General features: G+C 35.3%; 1 protein-coding gene across 2 annotated transcripts in view; it reads left to right on the top strand.

Moving 5' to 3' along the window:
- Zbbx (zinc finger B-box domain containing) overlaps window positions 1–14,437 on the top strand; it is a 149,493-nt gene extending 135,056 nt beyond the window's left edge. Inside the window, exon 20 of one of the 2 annotated variants that reach the window (XM_015494322.2) lies at window positions 1,265–14,437. In XM_015494322.2, the coding sequence (XP_015349808.1) occupies window positions 1,265–1,388 (124 nt within the window). In that variant the 3' untranslated portion in view covers window positions 1,389–14,437. The remainder of the gene's footprint in view (window positions 1–1,264) is intronic. The other variant, XM_048814366.1, reaches the window with a different exon arrangement.
- Window positions 14,438–14,850: the final 413 nt, after the last annotated feature.

The following is a 14,850-nucleotide window of genomic DNA, read 5'->3' on the forward strand; positions in this document are numbered from 1 at the left end:
ATAAGGAAATAAAAGTGATGGTGATAAGTTTATAAGGACTATAGTTTACACTAACAAATTCTTCATAAAAGAAGTTTATCTTATCAATCTATAATTGATATATTGGAATTTTTGGAAATGGAGCATTGTTCCATTTAGAAAGACTAAGATAAGTACAAAATAAAAGTCCCTTTGAATTGAAAACTTCTTTGATTGGTTTGAAGTTCAAAATTGTAGTAAAGGGTTATCGAAGTTGTTTACTCTTTCTCAAGGAGGAAATCAAGAACCTTGGTTCTTGGATTTTTGCATTTTTTTACACTCTTGCATTAAAATAAAAGGATCAATTTGAGGTTACTATTTTTCATTAAAAAGATCGTTAAAGCAAAGTAAACCTATGTGTACACCCACCATCATTTCATAAAAGAAACGGCATTTAATACTAACAATACAAGGGGACCATAAAAACGCAGTTCTTTGAAATCAAGAATGTTATGAAAAAGTCTTTACCTTTTCTTTATATTCTCTCTTCTTTGATAAGTGAACATTTTGTCACAGTTGCTCCTGTACTGGTTCACTGGCCAGAGTTTATGATCTGTTTAGCCTGTGTTGGACGTGAAAATAATAATAATGATAATAAAAACCGTTGTATCCATCACAGGGGGAAGTATTTCCTATTTGGAGGCATATATAAGGAGAAAATCTAGATAACTTTGGAACAAAATATATGCAATATGCTGATCCTAATCCTAATACATCTATGTGCTAAAGCTTCTGTCAGTCTCTGCCCCTCCCACAATAAAATGCAACCAAATAAACTAACATATAATTGCTTTCATTAATTTTGGTTTCGGCATGTCTTGACTGGCTATCCACATAGTCCTAATTTACTGTACACAAAAGAGGTGATTTATCTGGCAGTCTATTCATTGGAATTCTATTAAGCAGCCAATGTAATGATGAATGTTCTTAATGATGGCCCTGAGGCTCTGCAAGTTTCTGAGGTGCTTTCTGAATCATCAATGAAAGACAACCAGAGACCATAAAATTATCTCTCCTTGGTTCCATTGTGGTTTCATTTCTTGGGAGAGGGAGACTGATGAGAATTTCTCATTAAAGCAAGGCTTGCTAAATTGGGCACATTGAAAATTATGGCCCCAATCTGATGCAATCCCCTCATATCTGCTTGCTTTCAATGACTTCAACACATGTAGTATTGATCAGAAGATAAATGAAAGTTGAAACTAGGTTCTGTATATTGTGTATTGATCTTTTAATGTATTTCCAGCTCTTATGGAAAAGATACTGAAATGCAATCTTTGCTGCCACTTTCTGAGAGCAGTACAGATGAGGAGGAAGATTTCCTTGACAAGCAACATGTCATCACACTACCGTGGTCAAAGAGTATTTAATGGTCATTTGTTCATTACTTTTCCATTTGTTACCCAGAATAAAGCACACAACTAAAAAAAAAAAAAAAAAAAAAGCAACTAAGTGATTACCTGATTACCTGTCCTGGTGCTGAAGATTTTGATTATTAATGTCTTTGATGTTTCAAGGATTGTAAACTAATAAAAGTTAGTGAAGTTTTAACTTTAAAATCTTTTACTCCCAAATGATATATGTCAAATACCAATCTCTATTGCAGATTATATTAGTAAAATTTGGTAAATTTTAAGAAATAATAGTGATAATTATGTCTATAAAATTTACCATACGACAGGTAGGTTTATATTTAAGGTAATATTTAAATATTTTTATTATGTTTAAAGTAATATTTAAATATTCAGTTAAATTTTAAGTAATTGTCATTAAAAATAGAGTACATTTGATAATCATGCCATAGTAGTCAAGGTCATCAATTGAGCCTGTAATTGCAGTGCCTTTTTTCCCCCTTGAGTATTTTTGACATTTATAGAAGTCTGGTAGCTTCAAAAATTGATGCTAGGAGGGAAAAAAGTTTAAAAAAAAAGAGAGAAAAAAAGAAAAAAAAGACACAAAATAAAGCTGACATATTTGTCATACTTTTTTTTTTCCTAGTAAATCACTGAAAACACCCTAAAGCATCTTATTTGGGTAAGGCCAATGTTATGGTTAGTTTCATATATTAACTGGGCTAGTTTATGGTACTAAACTAGCCCAGTTAATATATGGGCTATATTATTTTTTTATTTTTTTTGTTCAAACATTATCGTAGATGTTTCTGTAAAGATTTTTTTTTGGATGAGATTAACATATAAGTAGACATTGATTAAAACTGATTGTTCTCCACAATGTGGATGAGCTTTATTCAAACATTGTATGAATATGTGAAACACCTGAGATACTCTGAAGTTTAGGGAATTCTGCCTTCACTTTGCCTTTGGGCAAAGAGATGCAACAACATTTCTCCTCTGGATCTTTAGCCTGACATCCTGCCTTACAAATTTAGGACTTGCTAGTGCCTTAACTGTGTGAGCCAATTTCTTAGAATGGATCTCTCTTTCTCCATAATACCCCTTACCCACACAAATTCACTGCAGGTTCTTTGTGTGGAGAATGCTAATCTAGGCAGTCTGAAGGACCTCCAGAAGTCAGGTTTTATATAACTGTAAGCAAAATATCCAACCATAAAAATTTAGAGGAGGAAAAGCTTATTCAGGACTCATGGTTTCAGAAGTCTCAGTTCATACATGGCCAGCTTCATTGCTCTGGGTCCAAGCCGAGGCAGCACATCACTACAGAAGGGTCCAGCAGAGGAAAGCAGCTCAGTTCATGGCAGGTTCAAGAAGCAGAGAGGGGAGGGAGAAGCGGGTACAGGGCAGATGCAGTCTTCTAGGGCATGTCCTTAGTGACCCACCTCCTCCAGCCAGACCTCATCTGCCTACAGTTACCTACCAGTCAGTCAGTTCATACTGGAACAACCTGATTAGATTACAGCACTCCCAATCCAATCATTTCACTTCTGAATATAACTGCATTAATGTAGGAGTTTGGGGGTATACCACCTATGCAAAGCATAACATAGTCAAAGGAAATTAACCCATCGGAAGCGTTTTATTGGTCATGCTGAGTAGCAGAGGGTGGGGTTCAGGTTTCACTTAAGGAAGAACAAAAAAGCACAAGAGAATTCATGTGGGATAATTTTGTGGTTGTAACCTTGGGCCATTTTAAGATAGTTTTCCCTTGTGAAATTTGTTGACATCAGAAAAAATATTCTGAAGGCTGGCTGTGTACTTTCACCAAAACAGCCATGTCTCAGGGTTCAAACTCTTTTTGTCATCTATGTGTTTCTGAGCAGTAACCCATTATACAAGACAGATGACCGTTCGTGAAAATTTATCTTTGATACTTTTCTCATGGCATCAATAAATTGCACTGGAACCTGAACCTATCACTTACTGACAGGTTAGACAATGATGAGACTTACAGCTGTTTCTATGTCTTTTACTATAACAGTCCCCTTTATTGAACATGATATAAGTGGATAATAAGCAAAAGCAAGCTAGTCATATTGTTAGAATAAAATGTTGCAAAAAACAAGTGTCTTCAGAAAGACTGTGACTCCTAAAGTAACTTTTACTTTCCTCATGACACTTCCTCTATCACAATCCCCTAGACACAACAGTGAGTCACTCTTGAATCTTCACCACCTGTATGAAAAGCCCTCCTGGCATCTCATCCCGAGGCTGCTGGCTCTCTGAGTTTCAGTATCTGTGGTTAAAGGGGGTTGAATGTTCATCTTTTAATATAGGAAAAGTGTTTTTTTTTTTTTTTCCTTTTACTGTATCTGCTCAGGTTTTAAATTTCTTGACTTCTCGGTTGCTCTGAGACAACCTTTGTTTCTTTTCTCAAGAAGGAGCAAATTGTTCCTTGAAATGCCATTTGTAAAACTCAAGTGCTTTTCTCAATGTGAAGGAAGTGTTGTCTTATTTTTGTTAGAGAACAATTGGACCACTATGATTCCTTCTATGTATTCAGCCACAGCTTCTACCTTTTATGAACTGGCTCAGAAGATTTTATATGATGTCACTATCTTTTACAATATAAGAATGTTGAAATGAATATTAAGCTGATGATTAATCAGCATTAATGCATCTCTGGCCAAAATCTGAGGTAAGAAAAGTGCCATACAGACTTTCTAATTTAACTTCCAATACAATATTGAAATTATACATGAGGGTCCTCTATGGCAGAGAAGAGAGCAGACTTCCTCTCCTTTTGTTTGATTCCCATAACCACACATTTAGGAAAGTTCCTTAATTCCATTGCTATTAGTCTAATGAGGAATTAAAAACTAAATAAGATTAGAGCCTTTGCCTGAAGCAGCTTCGATGTGTTCTCTCATTTTGGAGTTTGAGCTTAAAATTGCTGTTAAAGGCCTACACCTAACTCTGACTATGGAACTGAAAGAGAGATTGATATTCCAGAAGAACGCTAACCATATTTCTAATACTGTAGTTAATACAGTGGACCTGTAAAAACTATTATATAACTACATGAATTTATAAATATGTTGATATTTGGAAGTTTGAACCCAGATTCTCCTAATTTTCTATTAGCCATATTAAATTCCATAATTTTACAGCTATGTATATCCATACAATGGAGACAAATGTTATTATGTTGTATTTGGTGGTTTGAGTATAGTGTTTGATATCCATTGAAGCCATTCACGTCTACTGCACTCTAGGGGACGCAACACAGGTCAGTTTTTTCCTGATGCCCTTAAGATTGTTTCACAATGTACCAGATATGTGAGGTTCACAGACAGCATTCTTCAATGAATAAGTGTTTAAAAATGACTTAACCTCTGTAATAAGACACTCAGATATTTTAAACGCTGCACTGATTCAGAAAAAGCAGTTCCTTCTGTCTCTGATTCAGTTTTTGGAAAGATTTTAAACAATGCTCATGTCATCCAGGTTTTGACACTTGCTATTTCTGATCTTTTAGGTTTCAAAATATACCTTGTAAAAGAACTTTCTCTAATCTCTATGCAAACTGATTTCCCTTGTACTTTTATTCTTTCTTTATCACTTATCAATACAGTTGTGTGCTTTTCAAGATATTATGACTACATTAAAAATTTCAATATAGCACTACTGTGTCCATTTAGTTCACCACTGTGCATAGCCCCACCCAATGCCTAACTCAGATTAGAAGGTGAATGAATTTGCAGGATTCAAGTGATAAGCCTTTTCAGTCCCCAACTTTGCCAAGGGAGACAATATCATATATATAGTGAGAGAAATGTGGGATCTATCTCAGGTTGCTATTCATTTTGTGAGAATAAGATGAAGTTAGGAATGCAAAAACACGTTGGAGCCAGAAAAGGCTGTGCCATGCTAATTATTATCACTTTTCATGAGTTTATGCCATAATTTTTGAGTATATGGATGAATTAAGGGTGGATTGGTATGTGAATTTAGGGTCACATAGACATAAATAATGGACAAAGCCCACTGAACATCAAAAATGGGAAGTGCTCTCTCAGTGAACTGAATAATTAGACTGAATGATGCATAGTGCCAGTGTTTACATTAAAAGCTAGATACTTAAAATTGTTCTATTGAAATTATTTCTGAAACATTGATACATACACCCATAACTTTCTTCTACAGTATATATTATAAGCTTTTAAATACTAAAATTTTTCTAACACTTTATAAACATTCTTTACATCATACTTCCAGAGAAAAGTCAAAACATACTATTTATACATTCCCAAATCTGTTTTTATAGGATATTCTGTTTCATCATAATTTTTATCCCTAGTTATTTATTACTAGCCACATTTGCATGAAAACAGTGTTTATTTCCTTTGAGTTCATCTGTGCCTGTAGTTTATCCCCTACCTAAAGTCATAATTCTTTGTTAGTGACACCCTGATTGTTCACTGGGTAAATGATTATGATGTTGCAAACAAGATTATGATTTGAGCTGGGGAATAACCAGCAGGCATAGATGAACTCTCAGGAAATAAAGATCCTCCTCTTTTAACACAAGTGCCTTCCATATTTAAGGCAAAGGAGAAGATATTCTCAGCATTCTCCATAAGGTGACAGTTATGTTTAAAATGTGAAGAATTAATTGATTGATAATGTTTCTTCTTCAAATGCATATAGAACACAGTAACAGTAATAGAGACATAGTTTTGAAAGGAGTCTTTTTGCTCTTCTGCTACAAGGAAGCAATATGTGTATTGTTTTCTATCCAGAAAAAAAATACACTTATTCCAGATACAAATGTTTATAACGATTTCCAAAGGAGGAATTAGTCTTCATCCCTATTTTACAATTAATTAAACCTTATATAGTCAACATAAATGTGAAGGAAATGTTTTGCGGTAAATTTTTATATAATTTCACCTTTTTCACTTACTTGTCTGTTTTTATAAGATGTTATTTTGTTGTTCACTCAAATGATAATGGTGTTCCCAAATAGATCTGTACTTTAAAAAGAAGACCTGGAAACACAGGCAGGAGATGAAGATACAGGTTTTATTTTTTAGAAGTATTCAGGGCATTTATTTTCTACTCTGACTACCTATGTCATAGCCCTAGAAGAATATCTCTTAGGTTAGGCTATTGAATCAGGTAGGATTTGGTTTAATTTTATTTAAAAACACCCAGTAAAAGTGTAATAAAATAAGTTTATTTTCCATTTATGGAAATGGTGTCTGGTAGGCAGTCAGAGGCTACTAAGGCAACTACCTGGAACTATCCTGTTCCACCCTCAAGGTCACCTCACCATCCCAGTTGGTTAGAGGTGTCTAGCCATCATAATCTGAGATCCAGCTTTTAGAAGGGAGAAATGAAAGAACCAATTAGGCATCTTCCTCACTGAGGCTTCTCTTCCTGCAAGTCTTACTTAACATTTCTGCTTGCATATTTCAGCCAGAACATAGCCATATTTAGATGCAAGAGAATCAGAAATGTGGTTGAATATGTGGGTACATTGCTGCCCTGATAAAATTAGGGTTGTGTTCAGAGGGAAGATGAGAAGAGAGAACACAGAAGGCAACTGTGTTTTTTTTTAATTTTTAAAAATTCTCTAATATTATCCTCATTACTGACCTACAGTTGATTGTTTTCTTCATATATGGATTTTGTAGCTAATGTTTGTAATAAGTGGTAGAAACCAATATTTGGAGATTTAAATAAGTCACATTTGGAGGCACTACAATACTTAAATAATTCAATTTCTTACGTAATCCATACCTATAGTTCATGTTTTTATGCCTCCGCAAAGGCATACTATACACAAACAGAGAGCTCATCATTATTCAGCTTCAAGTTTTCACCTTAGGACTTCTTGAAACACATTCCACATCTCTTTAAAGTTCAGACTTTGGGCTAATGCCCAAATCCAATCTGCTTTGGCAAAGATTTGCAATGCACTGTGCTAAAATGCTATGATCTGAAATATTGTTTCAAATGAATGTTCTAATATTAGGAGTTCAGAAAACTATGATATCATAAATTTCACAAATTTAAAATAATATGTAAAAGAAAATCCTATGTTGGAATTTAGTACACTAGAGCCAAAGATTTGAGGTGGTCCCACAGATAAAAGTCTCACTACTTTGTTCCCATGGAGCAAGATTTAAATCCTTTACATTCAATATATATGTACAATAAGATTGTGTTCAAACTGAGTTCTGGGGGGGATAGGCTATCTTGATTTGGAGAGGATAATTAAGAACAACCAAATTGTTCAACAAATATGTGTTTGCTGGGATATATTTTATATAAAGAATTATAAGTAAGATTGAAGAAAGACTATGAATCCCAAATTTTGAGATCCATGGTTAGAGCTTTTTGAAGATCTCTGGGCCCCAATCTCATGGTGATCATCTGGGATTTATGTTGTCACAAGTTTTAAGATATGCGGCTGAATTTATATCCTTCTGCTATAAAACCAGACTCTAGAGGACCATGGGTAGAAAATAGTTCTTCACTGAAATCCATTCAAATATCACTAAGTGCCTATATCACTTCACTGACTTCAAGTTAGATTTTTTTCTTCAAATATGTGTGTGTGTGTGTGTGTGTGTATTACTCAAGATATTGAGAGTAAAATCAATTTATTTTAGCAATAAATAAAAGTCTCTGAAAATCTAAGAATAAGAACTATTAAAAAGTTGGTTTCAAGCTGGAACCTGAGTCAGTTCTCCCTTGGGGTGATCATAGATGCTCACCAGCACTTTTCTTGGTCAGGTAGCTGTATTTTTCTCAACTGACAGGCTTCTTATACTTACTCTTGCTTTCTGCTCATGCTCAAGGATTTAACTTATCTGGGTACATTCAGTTCTCTCACTCTACTTTATAGCTCCTCTAAGATAGCTACTTAATCTGCTGAATCAGTTTTTCAATTCGTAATCCAAAGGGAGAAGTTGTATTGGTGAGGCTTGGGTGTTTTCAAACTAAGACAATATGGTAGTCTAAGAACCCAAAGTTGGTTAAATCCAAATTGTTGCCAGACCATGGCAGAGGGAGGGGAGAAACATGGCCTCTACAACATAAAAAGCCGAGAATTATGAGTTAAGACAGTCTTGAAAAAGTGAAATGGTTTTGATAAGCCATAAGTGTCTCTTAAAGGATTTTCTGGGAAGTCATTCAATATCAAAGGTGGAGGTTTTCAGGAGAGATTTCTGAGTAACATGAGGATGTAAGGAGGAGGGTCATGGGGAAACAGGTATTAAATGATGGCAACGAGTCAGTCTTATTCTGTCTGTGTCATAATTGTTTAGATAGTACCTCTTGTCTCAATGTAATCTCATCAGCCTAAGACGACGGCAGTGTTAATAGATCTGGTCAAGGCCAACTTCTCACACAGGATTCAGGTGTCAATTTCACTCCATTCTCAAAGAGCCATAGCTGCAAATCAGTAACCTGAAGCTTCATTTTAATTTTGTTCTCTATGTCCTCATCATAGACATTTCTTCATTTCCAGGACTGATCTACTTGACAAGCTATGAAGTGAAATTTCACACTGAATTGCCCTCTGGGCAGTACTCTGTGGAGGTCCCAGCAGACTTTCCCGGGTGACATTACAAATGTAGCAGGTGCCTTCCCTCAGCTAGTCTGGTATGCAGGGCCAGATGATTCTGGGGGGAGCTCAAGCCTGTCTCACACAGATTCCCTTTTATTGATTCTTGAAATAGCCCCATTTTCTTCTTTATAGAGGAAGAACTAAACCCCAAGCAGATGCTTGTGATTAAAGTCAGAGATAATGATAGTAGAACTTTTACCAAGGATGTGTCTCCTCCTGCTATCAGATAAATGCCAAGGTGAAAACAAGCCATTTATCTGCAAATAAACATTGTGCTGGGGATAAATGCTTTATTTTCCAAGTTTGAAGCAATTATGCTTTGACAGCATCACTCCTTTCAAGATTTTAGGTTTATTATAACATCATTAAAAACACATTTAGTTGGTATTAGTAAAACACAGTTCATTGCACTGTTATATAAAAGACAGTTTTGACATAAAACTAGTAAAAAGGCAGTCTTCAACTTAATTGTCAATATTTCTAAAAATATATTCTATCATTTCATGCTTTAAAGTATTTGATTCACCGAAACAACTTTGAATGAATGAAATTTTATTTTCTTGTATGAAGAAGAATGAGAGACTATAATTATACCTCATGGCAAATTTTTCATTATATGGTATTTATCTGTAATGTAGAAAATGCCTTTATTATTAAAATTAAATCAGGAGATGTTATTTTACTTTATTCTACAACACCAGTCACAAGTGTTATCTCAGAAGAAGAAAAGTGTTTTACAATTTTTTGTTAAAGAATCTCAACTGTACAAAGTTTAAATTCAGGTTAAACATCCTTTCTTGGAAGGACTACACTTTAGAATATGCCTCACAGATTTGGGGTGATTCATTTATAAAGCAAACATAATTCCTACTAATGTTCAGTCTAAAATATCCTTCTTAGAGAAGGGACAGCATGCAGCCATAACTTGCACAAAATAGCTTTTCTGAGTCCGCATCCTCTTTATGTTCTTCTCACAATCTTTTTTTTTTCTCCTTTACTAGTAAAATTCCTCAGTAAATTCCTCTGCATATTTTTGTTCTCTCATCTTCTGAGTTCTCTTGGATCCATTCAAATTAGGCTCTTGTTCCAACCACTTGATTGTAATGTTCCTGTCAACAATGACCTCCAAATTTCTATGACATCATCAAAGGCTCTCAGCATCATTTGATCTCATTGACCTGTTATCTTTGAAACTGTGCTTCATATTTCATTAGGGCACTATGTTCTCATGATTTCCTTTTCACTCACTTTATTGCTCCCTTACAGTGTTGTCTGAAAGTTCTTATTTCACCAGCCCTGGAATTTTGGTATGCTTACAGCAGAGTCTTTGCCCTTTATATATATCTAAGTTCTCTCTAGATGCTCCTACCCAACCCCAAATGCATAATTTTACCTTAAACATCACTACTGAACTTTGGATTTTCAAAACAATTGAGATTTTCATTCTCGAATTGGCTTCTCATTTGTTAAATAACAATGTTATTCATATAATTGTTCAGGCCAAGAAATCTAGGAATTATCTCATTTTCTCACATGCATTAGTGAGTCTTTAACTCAGTCTTAAAATATGCCTCCATCACTCCCATGTAAATCATTTCATTCCTGACCCAACATCTTTATAAAACACCCCGAATTATCAACTAAACATTAGCTCACATTCCTCCCTACTGCTAACAAGGCTCAAGGCAATGTAAAAATTATTTATTTTTTAATGAAATACATTTTTAAAAATAAGACTATGAATAACATCTAATAAAGCTCTATTCAGATATTTTATTAAGAAAACCCTAAGTTCATTCCTAGCACCAAAATTTAGATCTACTCCTTAAATCAGTAGTAAATTTTTTTGAAAGCTCATTGCAGTGGGAAATAACGTTGCATTATTCTTAGAATTGAAGCTAACTTTTTCCCAGTGGCCACCAAGGTCCTACATGATCAAGTCCCTACAAACTCTGGGGTCTCATCCTCTCTAATCTAAACTCATCTAAACTCACCCTTCTCTGAACTCAATGGTCTAGTTTATGTTGCTTAAATTTATGATGTTTCTAATTTTCAGGAACTTCATATTCACTCTTCTTTCTTTAATATTGTCCCCCTAGATCCTTGCATGGATTCTCCTTTACATTGTTCAGATCTTAAATATTTTTCAGAGTTCTTCACATGCCACTATGTATTAAGGAATCATTTTTCTCTGTATTGTGTTATTTTTTTAACCATATTACTTCAGAAAACATTTCCTGTAGGATGAGTGTCCTCCACTAGAATATAATCTTTTTCTTTTACGGTACTGGGGATGGAATCCCAGATCTCATGCATGCAAGGCAAGTCCATGACCCCTGAGCTACATTCTCAGTGAATATTAAGTTCTTGATGGGTCAGGCTTTCTTGTTCATGAGTATGTACCAGTGTGTGTCTGGCACAGAGAAGATGTTTAGTAACTATTCTCTTAATAAAGAAAATTTTTTTTCTTTGCAAAGATCTGTAGAGAGAAAAGTTTACAGACAAGCTTTCCTCAGTAACTTCATAACCTATACTAAGCAGCTACAACATGTTAGCATTTCTCATGAACCTCACAACAACTCCATAAGAAAGATACAACTATTAGTTCCCATATTACATATGAAGAAATTGAGGCTGAAAATTGTTAAATAATGTTCCAATGTTACCAAGTCAGTAAGCAGAGATGGTAGATTATAAATATAGGAAGTCTGGTTCCAGATTCTATACTTGTCCATGTGTGATGTTTATTTCCCACTGCAATGAGCTTTCAAAACAAAATTTACTACTGATTTAAAGAGTAGAACTCAATTTAGGTGCTAGGAATGAACTTAGGGTTTTCTTAATAAAATATCTGAATAGAGCTTTATTAAATGTTATTCATAGTCTTATTCTTTAAAATGTATTTCATTAAAAATAAAAATAATTTTTACATTGCCTTGAGCCTTGTATGTATCCAATAAATTTTGTTTCCCTAAATTATCAAAAGCAGAATCTAGATTTGTGATAATTTTTACACTGTTAGCATTGTGGTGGTCATTTTATCCCCCCCAAAAAGAAAGAATCGTTTTGTTGACAGCTGAGAGGTGGCTGTTAAGAAGGTTAAATCTAGCTTGCAGCCTTTGGGTCCTTCCAGTTGGCTCAGGTAATACTTGATTATCAGATTTCCTAAGTATGCTTACCCACACAATAATTTTATGAGACACTTCATTTATACTAATAGTCATTGTTAGCTGCCTAATAAACATTTTTGACAATCCATTATGTGCTAGGCCCTGAAGAAGGCTTTGGGGCATAAATGAATAAAATATGAATCCTGACTCAAGGACTTTGTGGTCTGATAGGGAGGGTAGTCACATAAATAAATGCACTAATGAATATAGATTGACCTCATCTCTGTGATACTTGCGTTAAGAAAAGCTTTACCAGAGAAGTAGTGTTCAAAGTGGGTCTTAAAAATGAATGGGATTTTGTCTTCTCCACTGAGATAGTAGGGTGGGGATGAAAAGCATTCCTGTCAAAACTTACATGGCAGAAATAGCTCAAATGTTCAGGGACACTTGTCTTTTGGCTCTTTCTCATCTGCAAGTTCACTAATGATTATTTGGTTGTTATTCAGGCGGTTTTTAGCCCAAAGAGAAAAGATTCTGAATTTCCATGTGCTAAGGTTATCTTAAGATTTGCCATCAGGGATCAGTATATCCTTCTAAACTCTAGAGATTTGATATTCTGTCTTAAATGGGGCAGGAAAGAAAAAAAGGTCCATTTTTCAAGTTATATTTTAGGTAGTGATGACAGGATGTAAAAAGAGCAAAGGGGACTTCCATTGATATACAGGGACAAGCTGAATTCAGCTACACATGGCAGGGGGACGTCATTCAAAACAACAGCAATGAGCTTATTTGCTTTCTGCAATTCCTGGGGAACAAAACATCACCAGGAACCTCTAGCAAAATGAATGATGGGGTCATGTGCTGTCCTCCTTTCTGATGTTATAGAAGATAGGAAGCATTATCTGAACAGTATCTGAGACATTTATCTACTGCATTGTCATATGCTGTTTAGAATTCAATACAGAGAAAAACGTTTTGTCAAAGCTTTTCAAACTATATGCTCCACAGGGCTCTGGTTTCAAGAAGGTCCTTTAGGGTGGAAGGAGTCAAGGAGCAGGGTTCTCAACTTCTACCCAAGTTGCAGTCAGAAATGTCATTTTCATCTCTTGCCTGCTACTCTTGGTGTCATATTTTTCTCCAGTAAAGATTTGTCATTTAAATTTTTTGAACAGCACTGACCCCAGTCCACTATAATGTGAGATAGGCCCTTCTTGTGATTGCTGTTTTAATTGAGTGGAATAGAACTCTGCACATGCTCAGAGTAGCAGCATGACAAACACCTAATACAGACTGCACAGCACTTTGTGCTGGGAACACTCTGCTTGACTCAGAGCTGAGTCATTGTTCTGATGCTGTATTTTTACCAATTTAAAAAGCACTTAACTCTTCGATTTCTGATGAAAAGAAATTCAAGAGGAAGCACATAGAGGTTTGAAGTGATTCTGCAATCTATTTTCATTCCCTCATAGCTATAAGAAGCTGAACAAGTGAGATTTCAAAGTCTTTATTTTAAGAATTATAAATACTAGAGAATTTTTCTATTTTTAGAGTACGTGTTTGAAGATATTTTTGGGGTGGAACTGTACAGAGTGAGTGTACCTAGGACCTAGACCTAAAACATATTCCCTTGAGTGGATCAGTCACTAAGGCTCAGGGACAGAGTTGTTATTCAGTCATGGGCTAGGAAAGTGCTGCGGCCACAGGTGACATATTGTAGTAGAGATGTTAAGGATGACTTAGCAGAGCCCCTACTATGCACCAGTTAATCAGGACAGTAAATAGGGTAAGATCAAGGTAAGGCCACATTAAGATAAGATCAGGTACTGTACAGAGTATCAAAACAGGGCTCAGAAACAAGGAGATACCTGGAGGCTTTGACAGAGAATTAGGTTGATGTCTATTTCTCAACTCCAGGAATTTGACATATGGAGAAATGAGTCCCTGAATAAATATCAAGAAGTTCATAAATCCCATGATAATCCAAACTTACGTGAGTTCGTATTGTGCAAAGAGGCCATGGCTTTGTTCGGACTTTTAAAGGAATCCACACATGATAAAATCTCAAAATTGTTGTATGAGACCTAAGATGATATTGAATTAAGGCCAAGATGAACTTGATTCAGGAATATCTGAATTGTAAATGTCTTCTCAAAGAGGGACAAAGAGAGACCCAGAATATGTATATAAGTCAGCCTACCCATAGGGTTAGAGTGGTCTCTGCTTTGGGAAAGGTAGAGAACATCAGGCAGAAAAGTAGCTCTCTGTCCTTTCTCGGGGTGGGGGGTCCCTCTCTAGCCAGAGGTAGAGAAATTAACAAATATTTCATAACCAGCCTCATCAGTGGGGATTTGCAGGCTTCCTTCCCACTGAATAGAATCAATATTAGTATAGGACTTGGATTTATTCCTACATTGATCAAATGTTATTTATCATATAAAATATCACTGGACCCTGTGCAGGCATATACAGGGTCCGTCTCATGAAACTTACATTCTAGTTGGATAGTCTGACTATGGAAAATATAGTAATTGTAGTTAGAAATATAAAAGAAATAAGCAGGATTCTGAGATTGTATTGGGATGGACTGGTTTACATGGCAGTAGCAAATGTCTGTCTGAAATTAGTGGACAAAAGAATTGGTAGGATATTCCATTGCTGGTTTTGGGGTGTGCTTGGCTCCATAAAATCACCACTCGAAGATGTTGACTGCTGAAGTCTCTCTCATTTC

This window comes from Marmota marmota, unplaced genomic scaffold, assembly GCF_001458135.2.
Source record: "Marmota marmota marmota unplaced genomic scaffold, marMar, whole genome shotgun sequence".
Lineage (NCBI taxonomy): Eukaryota > Metazoa > Chordata > Mammalia > Rodentia > Sciuridae > Marmota > Marmota marmota.